The 16,213-nt window shown below is 37.7% G+C and overlaps 1 protein-coding gene across 6 annotated transcripts in view; it reads left to right on the top strand.

Annotated features, from left to right (window-relative positions):
- The window catches only part of LOC132144702 (RNA binding protein fox-1 homolog 1), a 294,728-nt gene that overhangs the window by 153,382 nt on the left and 125,133 nt on the right, over positions 1-16,213 (top strand). The window contains exon 1 of one of the 6 annotated variants that reach the window (XM_059555262.1): positions 11,200-11,719. The exons of 3 other annotated variants lie outside the window; for them this stretch is intronic. In XM_059555262.1, the coding sequence (XP_059411245.1) occupies positions 11,621-11,719 (99 nt within the window). In that variant the 5' untranslated portion in view covers positions 11,200-11,620. Of the gene's footprint in view, positions 1-11,199; positions 11,720-16,213 lie in introns of those variants that run through there. 2 more of the 6 variants (XM_059555284.1, XM_059555254.1) reach the window with 2 other exon arrangements.

Genomic DNA, 16,213 nt, shown 5'->3' with positions numbered 1-16,213 from the left:
GAACTTTAAGACTTAATATAATTTAAACGGATGAGTTATCAAAAAATTCACCCCCCTCACAGTTGTCATGAAGGGTAAAATTAGTTATATATACCAAAATCATGTTTTGCACCAGGCTGTAAACATGTTTTTTTCTGCTGTAAAGTTGGACATTTTAACATGGTGGGTCTATGGGATTGACTCCCTTTTGAAGCTAGCCTCAAGCGGCCAGTCGATGAATTACAGTTTTAGTCACTTCCTTATTTGCTCCACGAGAGAGAGCAGGAAGTTGCCGCTCGCTCTAGACACTTCTTTGTGAAGACAGTAGCATAAAACAGTGAAATAATGTTCTGTAGCCATATAAAAACAGTTGTCATGTGCGTGGGTAAAATTTACCCACTGGTGCTTTAAGGTACACAGCGACCTCTGGGGTTTCTAGTGTTAAGGTCATGGAGGGGTCTACAGTCTCCAGACCTCCAGACCTCAATCCTACAGAGAATCAGTGAAAGGAGCTGAAACTTTGAGTTGCCAAACGACTTAGGATTTAGAGAGGATCTGTAAAGAGGCATGGACTAAAATCCCTCCTGAGATGTGTGCAAACCTGGTGACCAACTACAAAAAAAAAAAAAAAAAAATGTTTTACCTTTTTGCTTGCCAAAAAGGTTTTGCTAAGTCATGTTTTGCTTGGGGATTGAATACTTATTTCACTCACTGAAATGCAAATCAATTTCTAAACTTTATATAATGTGTAATTTAATTTATATATTTATTTATTTTCAGTTTATTTAACAGGGACAATGCAGTATAACATTGCTACAATTTCATGCAGCCGATGCTCTACATATAGGCTTCTAGCCAAAGGCTAATTTGCAGCCCCAGTCCCTGGTTAGGCAAATAAAATAGACAACTAAGACTATGTACAACCATCAATGCTCACATATCTGCTTTTGTTTGAACCACTTTTTCAGTTTTGTTTGAAAAATATTCAACTGTGTTTGCATTTTCAATTCAGCTGACAAGCTGTTCCATAACAATGTACCTTGAACTGTAAATGTAGATTGTGCAAATTTAGTTTTTCTCTGTGGTGCTATACAGTTCTGTGTAGTTGCACCTCTTGTAGCGATCCCCTTACTACTCTGTTTTGATATTAATTTGCATATAATGTTTGGCGCAAGATTATTTAAACATTTAAAAAACATTTTAATAAGAGATGAATTTATAAAATTTTCAAAACTAAGCAAACTATATTTTTGTAAAATGCTACAGTGATGCCATCTGGTTGGTTTCTTATCCAAAACTTTCAGTGTTTGTTTATATAGGGATCTAACAGGTTTAATAGTCAGTTGAGAAACCTGACTCCAGACAGTCACACAGTAAGATAAGTGTGAAAAAATCATTGCATGCATGTATAACTTGGCTGCTTTCAATGATATATATGGTCGAATCATGTAAAAACTATTCAGATTTGTTTTGATTGTTCTACATAGCTTCTTAACATGCATATCAAATTTCAAATGAGAGTCTAAAATAACACCTAAATATGTAAAATTATTAACTGTTTCAATTTCCTTTTGATTGATCTTAATTATAAAACCACTCATTTCCTTCTTTCTAATTGAAAAACACATTGAGACAGTTTTTGTACAATTTAGGGTCAAACAACTGTTCTGTAACCACTGTGACACACCAATCATTTCATTTGTTAATATTTCTGCAGCTAAACTTGGAGTCTTTGCAGATACATAAATGACTGTGTCATCTGCATATAGCTGACATTTTGTTTGCTTACAACAGTTTGGAAAATCATTAACATATAAGGAAAACAACAATGGGCCCAAAATTGACCCTTGAGGGAGACCCATATTATTATTTCGTAAAGCTGATCTTGAATTATTAATTTTAACACACTGATCTCGGGATTATAAATATGATCTAAACCAATTCATTGCCTGCTGAATGAAGTTAAATAAATTTAATTTGTGTAGGAGAATTTCATGATTCACAGTATCAAATGCCTTTTTGAGATCTAAAAACACTGCACCTACTACATTACCTTTATCTAAAGATTCCTTAATAAATTCTGTGAGATAGCAGTTTGCCATTTCTGTTGAATACTTAGGCCTTTTGTTTATAATAATATAATTTACATTTTTTAGTCTTTCTGCTAAAATGTCTCATTTAATTCAGTGTGTTACCTTACTTTGTAATTAATTGTGAAATTAACTAGTAACTTCTGATTGAAAATAGTTTTTCCGTCCAAGACCAATTATAAAAATATTATTACAGTAGTTCCGAACTATTGTAAGATTTTTATAGTTTGTTCATTAATTAACAATAATATTATTACAGTCAGTTATTGTTTAATAATAACAATAACAATAATAATTCATTGGTGTTTTTTGTTTTTTTGTTTTTAAATATGTTCTTTTTCTATTTATAAATATATTTTCCAACCCAGATGTCCAATTTTTTCCTACTAAAATTTTTATATTTATTCTCTCAAGAAATATCTTTAATATATCAATAATACACAGTATCTTGTAATATGAGTAAAGTCATATTATTTTGACCATAAGGTATTAAAGATTTGAGATGACAAATAAAAAAAATTAGTAAAATCTTCATAAAGTTAGATTTTTGTGTCAGATTTTGAACTTTATCCTGATGAAGGCCTGTGGTTTAAGGCCACAAGTGTTGCTGTTGTTCTTTTGTTTTAATCTGTACACCTTGTTGAGCGGGTAAGATCAATTTTTTCACATTTATTGGTGGTAAGATGCAATGTGTGGCTTTTTCCGGTTTTCCCAACTCTGATAGGAAATGCAATGCATTCCATACAGGTGTGAAACCTTCATTGGAATGCATCAGGCAGCTAACGCAATAGATTTTAGAGGCATCTCATTGAATGATATCTAGGTGCTTGCTTTTCTTTTAAATTGGAATCAGTGATGGAACAGTTGGAATATTAATGCTTTTCTGAGTCGTTTAGCATTTATGGAGCTATGGCAAAGCAACATGAGTCCCATTGTGGACCTCCTGTAGAGTTCTATCTTCTCTGTGGTGCATTTAATAATTGGTACTCATTTTCATTCCTGCCACCCTAGTAGTTCAGCAGCTGGGTAATTACTGCAAGCCAGCTTTAAGACTATGCATGTCAGAGCATTGTGTGTGTGTATTTTCCTCAACATGTTCACCAGATAATTCTACCCATTTCTGTCGGTCTCTCCACTTGTTTCGAAACTATATTTCACAATTCACTTATTAACACCTTGCATTATTTGTAACACACAATATCGTGTTACATCACGTTCACACTCAAATTGCATCCCTCTAGAAATGCTTGCACTCAAGGAGTGAATTTATCTCTGTCCGGGAAGAGCTTGATCCCATTTGCCCCGGGGCGACAGAGGGCTGAAATCTCTGGCCAAGGCCTGTCATAATAAGACACTGACATGATGTCCAGATGTAATCTATGGGCTACTAGTTAAGCTCATTGTGCATTGCTTTGTGGCAGACCTGCTCAGACCTGAACATCTTTTTATGCAGCACTGGAAAAGAGGATGTTTCTTATACATTGACATAATTAATCAGGAGACAGAGTGCTCCCTCAATTAACACTGCAGGAAAAGTGGATTTGGCCTCTTTTTGTATGTTGTGGCACATTTAAGGACCTTTGTGGTGAGCAAACAAATGGTGAGGCCTTTAATGAGCAGCAAGAATCGGACAAATAAGCTCGGAAATATAGTAGTAACGACGGTTATTTTAAGTAGCGAGGTAATTGATGATCTTACAGGAAAACATGGTGAATGGAAATGGAGGATTTGGAAATGGATGGATCATTTAGAGTTTGCTAATTGATTTTGGGCTTCATTAAGGTTTAATTCACCCTAAAAGTTTCATTGTCATTATTTACTCACCCTCGTGTCATTTCAACCCAACTTTCTTTTTTCAGTGGAAAATAAAAGAAGATATTTTGAGAAATGTCTTAGTGGGTTTTTTCAGTGTGTGTCCATAGTCAGTGGCATCCAGTTGACTTTCCTTTTGACCACATTGATTTTAGATTGCATGGAAAAAACTGGTTTTCAAATCATCATCTTTTGTGTTCCACAGAAGACAGCAAGTCTGATACAGGTTTGAAATGACAAAGAAAAATAAACATTGGCAAAATGTAAAATGATTGTGTATTGTGTAAATAATGCCTTCAAAGTAGTAGTAAGATTGCTGTAACATGTTGAGTGTAAGGCTAAATCTTGCAGAAGTTTATTGGGAGATTGCTTCAGTCTGTGTGTGTTGTCCGTAATGGTTTGAATCAAGATTTCGTTCTGTCATGTCTCATAAAACATCATGACGGCGAAGCCGGTTTGTTTGCCTGTACACGCTAAAAGTAACAGAAGAAACGGTACCATCTGTCCTCCTTTTAGTAAGACTGACTGGCTCCGAAGTTCAGCGCAAACATCAGACATTTTGATATAATTTGCCAGCTGCTGGGTTAGCTGGCGTTTGAATTCCAGGTGCCGTGGCGGGTTGGTTGTGTGAGCGGGGAAATGAATGAGCAGGGCGTGTCTCCGAGCAGCAGCTAATGATTATAGGGAGTGGTCTCTGGAGACGAGTACTCCTCCAATTGTTCCCTACCTCACGCTGCCACTTAAATGAAGGCGAGTCCCTCCGGAGGGTCTTTGCTCTTTTGCAATCTTCATAAGGAAGTGGCAAGCTAATTAATGATATGCTAATGACTTCAACGCAGCATCCCTTCGCAAGACTTTCTCAATATTGATGTACTTGGACCCGCTGTTGTATTATACCGTGGATGGATACGTCAATGAAACCCATTTACTTCAAATGCGGCTCACAGTTTAATGGTCCTAGATTTTCTTTTCCTGAAAATATTATTGAACCTTATTAATATTTTGTCATTTTATATTCATTGACTTTACTAAAAATAAACATCTAATTTTATCTTTATGACGCACATTTTCCGCCACATTCTTTGTTATCGTTGACAAAATCAAAACATGCTTTTGTTATATAATATTTTTGTCAGTTCATTTTCTTGGATTTGAAATGGTTCTTATAGAATCACACAATCCACTTATTATAGAATGTCCATGTGAATGTAACACATAAGCAGACTGAACTCCTTTCACGTCATTGATGTCACCTTTGGTAAGGTTTTTCATTACTGGTTGGAATCTTTCTTTAAAGGCTGTATCTTTTCATTTTTTGTTTTCTTTTAACTCACTCGAATCAAGGCAGCGCCATGCTCAGCCGTGCAGGACTTTCAGAGCTCCACATATTAAGCGGTTAATTAATGGACTCCTGTCTACGCGCCTCAGTCGGATCCGTGGTGGAGGAGGCCCGCACGTCAGCTCTGATGGATCGCGGATCCGTCAGCTCCGAGGCTTTTCCTGTTGGTCGGTGCTGAACCGTTACTGCATGTGACAGCCCCTGGTCCTGTCAGAACGAATTGCCCCCTCCTCATGGGCTCTGCAGCAAAGAAAAGTGACACGTTAATGGAAACTAAAGCACTCTAATGGCAGTGCCTGGTGAAAGCACGGGGAAGTCATCCATGGCGTTTGCCCCTGCTCTCTAAGATGTCGCTCCGAATCGCCGTCTGGGCGTAAAGAGCGCACGCCCTCGCCCCAGCCCTGTCCGCAACCCTTCCCCTATCCCTGTTTGTACAAACATCCTTTTAATGCGTTGGTTTTTTTTTATAGCCCATATATATCTGCTCTGGAACGTTGGGGTTTCGATTATGAGCCGAGGAACTAATTGGTAGAAAAACACCTTAGCATTATTTGTTATGATTTTAGGACACACAAACATCTAATTAGCACTTTACCGCTGGCCTCCATCTTTTCTGAGTGTTTGTCTTCTATTTAAAGGATATTCGGTTTCCATGGTTTTTATATATGGGAACACTGGAAAAGAGAAAAAAAAGGAGAAAATAGAAAAAGATGAAAAGGCACCGATTCTCTCTTCATTTTCTCACCCTCGCACGTTTCCACAGAGGTGATTAACGGTGAGATGGGATTGTTTTTGTTGCCAATTAAAAAGACAGCAAAGTCTTAATGCATTGCAATGAGCGCAGATCAGCATCTGCTGTCAAGCCAAAGCTGGGGGTGGACAGCTAGCGTCTCTGCAGCTTCTGCTCTAGGTAACCAGCTGTGTGGAGGTGCTAAGGATCGCTTGCCTCGTCCCACCCAGTAATCAATTTGCAGGCCCCTAGCGCAGACAGCAGCGGGGTAACAAACGACTCGCATTTCTGTTGCTTCCAGACGCACACTCAAGTGCTAATGAAAGGCAGTCTCAGCTGCCATGCAATCTGCCTGCACTCCTCATTGCCCCCGAAAGTCCCCCATGCATTGGGCCCATTGTCTCTATGCCGCCGTATTTTTGCCAGAGCCCCATCTGTTTCTGTTATTACTGTCATGTAAACTGACTTTTCCAAATTGTGCGATGTGCAAAGTAAAAGAGCAGCAAGGAATCTCTGATTAGCCTCCCGGCGCTGATGCGGCCGTCTGTGGCGTTTGGAAAAGTGTCACATATAAGGAGACGGAAGGTTTGAATTCCTATGCAGTCCATGACCGCGCCAGACTTCGTGCCCGCCGTGGTCCCGCGTCTTCTATTTCCAGCCCCAAATGGAGAAAATCTATCGCTCCTATTCGGCTGTGGCATTTTTTATTTTATTTTCCTTTTGGAAATGATTGGACAAGATGCCTGCATTCTCCACCAACCGGGAGAAACAAACAATACAATATACAATGAATCTCAGCCATCACAGCCCGAACGCCTGGCTCATCGGTTCCTGCTCAGCCCAGCTAGATAATGGCTGATTTTTCTGCACAAAACCCATAACACTATTGCTGAGGATGTTAGCCATCATCCTGACTTAGGATTTACATTAAGCAAGCCGGGATCATAATGAAAAATAACACTAACAATGACCAAACCGGCTCCCTGCAATCCACCTCCATGTGAATTCATCAATCTTCCCTACACGTTCAGCACCTGCTGCAGTCCTGTCAACTTCCTGACATGGGGTGGAGGCAGCCAGTCCTTCCTTATTAGTCTGTCAGCGATGGTGATGCTCACATCGGGTGCACAGGCTGAAATGGAGCCCAGGCCTGTAGCTCCGCACCCTGCTACTGAAATACACCCAACCTGATCCTAAATGACAATGTGGCTAGCACTGCCACAGCTCATTTACTCAGACACTCAGAGGGATCTTAACACGCCAAAAGTTGTGTCGCACCTCCAAAAGCTGCCGTGGTTCGACGCAAACATCTGAGGGATGTGTTGTTTGTCATATGTGTATGGATTTTCTTTTGTGTTTTGCCCTCTAAGTGGAACGACAAGGTGATATTAGTTGTCGTTTTGATAGAAAATGTCACAAGTACGTGCTGCCTTGTTGTTTAGCAAAAAACAACTCCATCTTTGACTTTCCTGTTGGTGCACCTTTGAGAGCTTGTCATTAATAATTAAAAAAACATAATGGAAACAACCAACCATGTTGCCTTTTAACAGGAGAGTCAATTTGTTGTGGTGTGGTGGGAAGCAGGCTGCTTTTAGAAACAGTTCATGGGGAGGGATTTGTATTCGTGTTTGTCATATCTAACTGATAACTCTACAACAGAGCATCAAGCGTTTATTGCAAATGAGCAACGGCAAAGCTAAATAAGTATTAAGGATTAGCCACTGACAAGGATTTTTTCCCCTTCTTCAGGTGCATATGTAGCAGGCCCTTCTCATTAGTGTACCATGGCACACAATAACAGTTATTACACCAAGCTCACTTTTTCTGTCAGTAACTGAAGCTATAAAATGTCTGTGAAATTCAATCTAAACAGTAAAAGCTTGAAATAACCATGAACTGTTTTCCAGCTCAGGGTATGATTAAATTTTCTTCTCACCTTAAATGGTTTCTTCCTTATTCTGGGGTGGTTTCTATTGCTGTTGTGCGGCTATATAAAAGCAATGATTGTGGAAAATGTTTAACAGGGGTAATACTATATGTTCAGGTCCTTCTAAGTGGAAAAGGAAAACTTTTTCTTGTTGCTTTGGTCTTGTCCAAAATCTATCTAAAGCTGAATTTATTTACTTTCTTGAATTGCTCCTGGAGTTATTGTACATTATTCTGTACATGTTAATGTAAGGGTGGAAAAAGTATAACTCTCATCAAAAATGTAATAACTTTCTCCACCTCTGCTGATGTAACCCAGGCTGTGGGGGTGGGGAAAAATATTCACCAATAATATCATGGCTCACTTGACACACTTCCAGCAAACCTCAATGGATACTGTGAAGCCCCACCCTACATGACTTAATACTGTATTCCGTTTCACTAAGAAATATGTCTTAAAGGGACAGTTCACCCAAATCAAACATTCTATATTCCTTTAATAACACTCATATCACTCCAAATCTCAATGACAAGGTATTTTTTTAAATGTCTGAGTGTTTTGGTTGTTTCTTATTTTATATGCAATTTCACTGCATTTCATTGTTCAGGCAATCTTCCGTTGAAACATTATTCTAAATACCTTCTTTATGTTCCTTAGAAGAAAAAGGCAAACAGGATTGGAACAATCACGAGTAAATAATGACATAAACTTTATTTTTGCATTAACATTCGTTTTCATTTCATTGCAGACATTATGAATCCAATTACTTGTTTTGTTTTGGTTTTGATGCCGTTAAGATCTGATGTAGAAATATGTATTAAACTGTTGTCTAAGTAACCCAAAAACTTGACCAGTTTACAGCATGGCAAAGTTCAGAGCTTTCGCCCATTTCATTTTTAATAGAATTGTGCTATTCTTTGAATGAATTTGACATTAGGCTGTTCTCCGGTACCATACAGTGCAAAAGAAAAAAGCACACAAGCTTTAGAAACGCTGTTGCCTCCCTCCCCCCTCTTTCTGCCCATCACAGACAGACCAATAACACAATGTACACAAGAAATCTGAGAGAGAGCCATCACTGACAAACAAAGAGATAAACGAGGTTTCTCTCTCTCAATATGCAGTCCCTGCTTATTTATTCAGTAAAGGCGAAGACAACAGACGCGCTGCAAAGGGCAACCATGCCTCATCACATGTCAAAGGCACAGTGACACGCAGTGAAATAAACACTACTATCTGCGATGAAACGCTGGCCGAATGCTCTTTTATTCCTTAAAAAAAAAAAAAAAAAAGATGCACTGGTTGACGGTCCAGTTAATATTTTGTACTCTGTAGCATCAAGACAGAAAAGAAAAAAAAATGGAGGAATTCAGGAGGAAAGGCCGAGAAGACGTCTATGGATGGGGAGGGGGAAGAATTAGTCTTGCCTTCAGGCTATGAGTGGGGTGGAGAAGAAAAAGAGTAAAATGGAGCAAAGCAGTCTGCTGCCCTCTCCATAATACATGTCTGCCGGCTCCTCAGAAGCCCTTTTTAATTACGGCCCCTCGTGCAACATAGAAAAACATTGATTTTTATGACTCTGCTCTTTTAAAGTAACAAGGATATGAAATCTTATTATGGATTTGCGAGTCACCTTAGGTTGTAACGTGGTGCAAAGAGGGAGGGAAAAGGATTAAAGAGAAAGAACATGAATAATTCAAATTCTTTTCCCCCTTACTGTATATCTTTGCACTTTCTGCTTAGACCTTGGTCTGCTCATCGGTTGAATATCAGTTGTATTTAACATTTAACAGCTGTTAATGAATCTACAATAAAGGCCTTGCTGCTGATAGGTAGATAAGGGCCAGAGTGGTTTTAAAAGAAGCGTGATGAACAATAAATTTAAACATTTGTGTGTGCTTTAATTAATTATTTAGAACCTCACATTTGGCCTAGTGTGCACACAAATGTTCTTTTATGATTCAGATAAGCAGTTACTCTCATGTGTTGCCCTTATATGTCGCTGTCTCAGTTTGCTCAGTGAACCTTTTTTACTTCTTTTTTTGTGCAAGGCTTCCTTTTTAACAAATAGTTACTGATATGGCTCATCCAAAGTCATTTCATTTCTTTGTATTTTAAAAAGACTATCAGCACATTTGTCAAATGATTAGTTCAAAATAAAATATAATGTCATTATTACTATCTATTTATTTTTCACTGTAGTGCACAAAACTCCTTGCATTGTTTCTGGAAGTACACATTGAAAATCAATCATAATGTGGGAGTGTGTTTGTGTGTGTGTGTGTGTGTGTGTGTGTGTTCTTTTTTTATCCTCAAAGACAAGCATATTTTTGATGCAGTAGCTTAAGAGGGCTTCTGGATCAACTACATTGTAAAATAGCCAAGTATGTTTTGTTTATTTTATTTATATAAAATATTTATATTTATTTATTTGTAGTAGGAGTGCACTTTCACTTTTGCATTGATGTCAGTATTTTTATACATACTGTATATATATATATATATATATATATATATATATATATATTCCATATCAAACATTTTTGATACAAGTGGTCTAATAGCAAGTTACCATAGTTACAACAGTCTTTATAACATTTACATATATAGACTACCACATTTTCACAGAAAATACGGTTACCATGGTAAATTTAAAGCACATACAGTATGTAAACATCTAAAGTTTTACAGAGATCGTCATGCAACCTTTATGGATAACTCAACTGTTATGGGCTCATAATCATAATTATGATTTTTTTAAAAATATATAAAAAGAAAGAAAAGTTGTGTAGCCTACTATGTCCAACTGAAATACATAGTGCTGGGTAATATTGTAAGACATAATATTGAATAGTCCCCCCTGCCCCATGTATAGCTACCCATTAAAGGGTTAAACTGTTTACTTATTCTATTTTACACTATACTAAATAAGAAGAAATGTTTTACTATAAGAGAAGCTTCAACCAGTGATTATACACAGTAAAATCTTTTAATTTGTTTAACAGTGTAATAGTAAATAGCCTAGTGTTAGAAGTTATATCAATTGAGTAAATCAGGTATTAGGTTGGACAGGTCTTCCTTACAGCACAAAGCATTACAGGCTGATATGAAATGATTTTAATGGAACACAAATGTGATGGCAGTTTGTTTACGTGCTTAGAGTTTCATTTCTATGTGCGCGCTTTATGCGGCGCCATAATAATCAATTTTAAGGACAGTTCAGTTTCACGCAAGAGAAAAAACGAAGAGATTCCACCACCCCCGGTAAAAAAAAAAAAAAATGAATGTGTGATTTAGGATTGGCCCCCGCCCCGCATCACTTCGCCTTGGAGATTCAGATGCTGCTCAATGAAACAGACGGTGCGCCCGGACTCCTCTGACAGCGAATGGAAAATCACACCCGCTTCAACTTCACTACGTCCAGTCACCAACTCTCGTATCTCTTGCCCGTGATTGAGTTCATTTACAAGTGCCAGAAAAGGACTGAATAGAGTTTCGTGCATATTTACAAGGGCTTTACTTAAATCATCACGGACAAGAAAAGACGCGCGCTGTGTTTTCGCTCACCACCGGGACGCTCGCGCTCAAACATCCACATTCACTCGTAGCCGGTTATTCAGCCGCGTTTGCGCACAGTCCACTGGCTGCTAAAAGGCTTTATAACAGCAACCGATCCTGCTAAAGCAGTCTTTAACACCCCTTGAAACTCGGCGGACAGGACAAGACGAGCAGACGCAAACACGATGCAGCATCCCCTGACGGGCGGAACGTGCGTCGCCCTGCCAAACGTGGACATGTGTCCTCAGCTCTCCTGTGCCTTGACTTTCATGTACTTACAGCAGGTGAGTGAATGAGCTCCTCTCCGAGCTCGCGGAATCCAGTGCGAATATGCGAAACGCGTATTGTGGCAAGCCGCTTTAGCATGCACACACACACACACACACATATATATATATATATATATATATATATATATATATATATATATATATATATATATATATATAGGTTTCACTAGTAACAATTCGTTAGATGCCTGTACTGTACTTGTTCTGGTAAGCTTGTCGCTAGCTGCATACCTCATTAAAGCTTTAGTACAGCCTTTGTTACTATTTACCATCTCAATAGTAACTATTCACGTAGAGTAGAGGAGAGCGGGGCACAAAATATCATTTTTTGACTTTCTCAGTTTGTGTACATCCACAAGGGGTTCATTTTAATATCCATAGTAATTGTACACTTGTTTAGTATAAATATGTCGCTGTGCACGTTTTTCATTATTTACCCTCAAGAAATGGAAGTGAAATGTGACAACATTGTAACAGCTGAGGGGCACGTTGTAACATGATCATATGACAGCTTAAAATGTTATTTGATAGAATGAAAAAAAAATATACATGACAAACTAAAATATTTTGTTAATGAAAAAAAAAAAATATATATATATAGCCTATATATATATATATTTATATATGTATATATATATATATATATATATATATATATATATATATATATATATATATAATTTTTTTTAAATAAAATAATGGTGTTTTTTAAGAATTAAAAATAATCTGATTTTAGATTTTGACAATGAACACATTGCAACCAATGCTTGGGACGACCCACATAAACGAGAACAAATTATATAAATAATATGAATGAATAATCATTTCTAAACATTAAACATTGACTTCAGTCTTTAGTTAGTCTTTATTCACCTGTTTCTCATTGTTTCTTACTGAATTTCATTAAAGTAAATGGTGTAAGTTACATCTAATGTCACAGAATAGCACATTGTAATGCAGTGTTACAATGTGCCCCATCTGCTCAACTGGATTTTAAAACTGGTTAGTGTCTTCTGCTAGTTATCAGAGCATTAAAAAACGATCTGAACTGATAAAGAACAGATTGGAGATTAAAATAATAGCAGATTTGTCTCATTTTAAATTAATAAAAAAAACGGATTTTACTATGGTAAAATAAATGAATAAAGATTTTTTTCATTTTGGCACACTTTTTTATATATAATGTTGATATGCTAACTAATAAATTCTGTACATTTTGTTATGCTAGCATGTGTGGAAATATTCAAACCACTTGTGTTACAACTAACCCCACATTACTTTGTGCCCCGCACTCTCATATATTCCATGCACTGGTACTGTTCAGACTTCAGACAGTATTACATTTCAATTGTTACTAGCAAGTTTAATTGAACTGTCAAGTAGCTGTTTGGGCTAATCATTATGTAAGACAAGTGAAAAAGTAGCTGTAACGGTTTAGGTAAGATATTGTGTCCATTACAATGGATAGTTTCTGATAAGCAGGTGCTAGTAAATAAAAGACTCTGGGTAAAAGTGAAGTTAATAAAAGTGATAAATAAATAAAAAATGAATCTTGGGCCAGTTGCATCAACTTCTTAGATTCGTTTGAATAAGTTAGTAATCGTAGACTCGGTTTGACACGGCTCAGTACCATAGTCATGGCTCAGTACAGTTTGCCTTTCCACTGCAGTTTAGTATCGCTTTAGAGAGGGCAGGGTTATTCACATGTTGTCATAGTTGCACCGCCTCTACTGCCATGAGTCCCCATCAAGCTCTCGCTGGATCCACTGCTCTGCTGTCAGCGAGAGGAACGTCTGTACTTCTGCAACAGACAAACTTTTTGTTTGTTAAAAAAAGGTGTTCTCGTTTAAATCAGTTGCGTTTGACCCTTTGCTAGCTGTGCTTCTTTACGGCCAATCAGTGATCAGCAGAGTTCACACGTCACGTTTTGGTAACCTCAACAACTGAGGTGGTACTAAATAAAGTACTAGGTACTGTACCCAGAGGAAACCCCCCCAAAAGTGAACCGTGCTGTAACAATAGTGACTGTCTATGCATCTGGCCCCAGGAACACATACAAGTAACTATTAAAGAAATTCTAGAATCTAATGAATTTGTAAACTTGTGAAATTTAAATAGTTACTAGTCACTGTTGGGTTACTTACTGCTAATTAAATAAACTAGTGCTAGTAATTTGCAAAAAGATACTAGTAAGGAATAAATGTTCAAGTGGCTTGCCACAAACAGTGTGTGTGAGTGTGGGTGTGCAACCAAGTGTAAGTGGAACACAGATGAGATTGGACAGTTTGGTAAGTGGGGGATTTTATCTACTAGTGTGTTGGCGTTTTGGTCGTGCATCTTTTGTTAATCATCTGTCGTTATTTAAGTTTGCACATAATTAATTTAAATAAACATTCTGAACATGTCATCTGTTTTGAATCAGCCTTAAAAGTAGTCTATATATAACTACACATCCTAAGGTTGTTTGGAAGAGCATGAGCTGATTTTCCACTTCTTGTAGAGGTAAAACACTTCATGTGGTTTTACTGTGTGATAAGCAATTCTGCTGACTCTTATGACTTTGCTACATGATATCCTCATGTGCTCAGCATATTGTGTGTGCATGTGTCTAATGGGTTTTTCTTGCTTTAGTTCTCGATTTTTTGATGTGTTATTATTATTTTTTTTATAATTACTTTTATTAGATTACATTTAAATCTCTTTTATGATTAACTTGGATCATATTGCACAGTAAAAAAAAAAAAAAGATTTTTAATTTAGAGTCATTAATGTGCTAGACTGCACCCTTGGGCATCTTTTCATCCCCTGATTATCTGATACACTTGATTGTCATCAGTGCCTTTTCCAAACAGTAAATCGGCTCCTAGAGTGATGACAATTCAAAGGGATTTATCAAATCAAAAGTTAATCTATGGTATTGATCAGTCATCAGATCCTATGTGCCAGTGCATGTCTCTCTCCAGACTCGACGTGCCTGAGATCAGTGATCTCATTTAACTTTCATCTGTCGCACAGAGCCACCATTAACCTTCAATGACATCTCTAACCTTTGTCTTATCCAATAGAAATTGCATTCCGTGTCAGTTTAATTGCACATACATCTGAGTGATAAATATATATTTTTTTCTAACAAAGAGACAGGTTTTATTTCTCTAATCAAGCCAGAGTATATCAGTCATCCATTTCTATGGGAGAACAGATGCTACTTTAAATGTATGATGCTTCAGTACCAAGTTGCATGAAGCGAAAATCATTTTAATAATTCTTCTCGTTATCATAAAAGTTGCTTTGTTTTTATATATCTGTAATTTTGGCAGATAGTCCCAGTTTGTATTTGGCAAAATCCTTTTCCTTTTCTTTTAGCTGGGATTGTTCCAAGATCATCGTGACATAGAGGTTGATTTACTTGATTTTTAGTTTTCTGTTTCTCAAATATTTATGTGCCTGCACAAGCATTTCTGTTTTTCTGTGTGCGCGCGTTCATGTGTGCTGACTGAACTGGGAATCTGGGTCTTTGAGACTATTTATAGCTGAGATGCAAGACATTTTGAATACATCTCACTACAGCTGGGGTCTCATTCAGGACTAGGTACAGACGACGCAACTTTATTTTTTTTCGCGATTTGCTTTCTTTACATGTGGGTCACGTGTACGTGGCATGCAGAACGATGTTGTCTAAGAATAGTTTATGTTTTATTGTGTATCAGCTGAACCTGTAAGCTGGAGTTCTTATGGATTGTTTGTATCCAGTGGCAGAATTATTATCATCAAAGCAAATAATTACTTAATAAAACTGGAGTGTCTCTTAGCGACAGCTTCATGTTGAACAGAGACGTTTAATTATTTGCTTCTATTAAAAGGCCCAGCAGTCAGTGCATATATAGCATATGTTATCCCTACGTATATGTGTGCTTTTCCCAGCACATTTTTCTAACGCTATTGGTTTGCGTTCACCCTCAGGACTAGGGCGTTTTGTACAGTGCTTGTGTCAGGTTTAAGCAGCTGCCAGATAGACCTCACCTGACCCTTAATGCCGGGGGCGTCCTGCACCCGCTCCTATCTCCCTCCTGCCACAGGACCCCAGCCTGACCTGGGGTGGGCGGTGTGGGAGGTGTGGTCGCCTGGTCTTCACGGCTAAAATCATTCCAGCCCGAAGTCACATGGCTCTAGCTTTCTTTCAGCAGATCTTTTACGGCCCCCATCTCACTCCTCTCTCTCTTTTCGCTGCTCCCATCTGTGCTGACTATGCTTAACTGCTCCTCTCTTTCCTTTCCATTACATCTGCTTAGGGCTGTTCATTTATTTAAGTAGCCAGTGCACACATACACCATCACGCCTCTTGGACACTTTTGCTTTTCACTGTTTCTTTCTCAAAAGGCTCATGCATCAAAGTAATAAAAATAAAATTCATGATCCAGGTGACGTTTTGTAGTGGTGTTTTTTTGTGTAGAATGACGCAAAACCGTCGGTTTTGGGGCTAGTCTATTG

The sequence above is a fragment of the Carassius carassius genome, chromosome 1 (genome assembly GCF_963082965.1).
Source record: "Carassius carassius chromosome 1, fCarCar2.1, whole genome shotgun sequence".
Lineage (NCBI taxonomy): Eukaryota > Metazoa > Chordata > Actinopteri > Cypriniformes > Cyprinidae > Carassius > Carassius carassius.
This window is presented reverse-complemented; position numbering and strand designations above follow the sequence as displayed.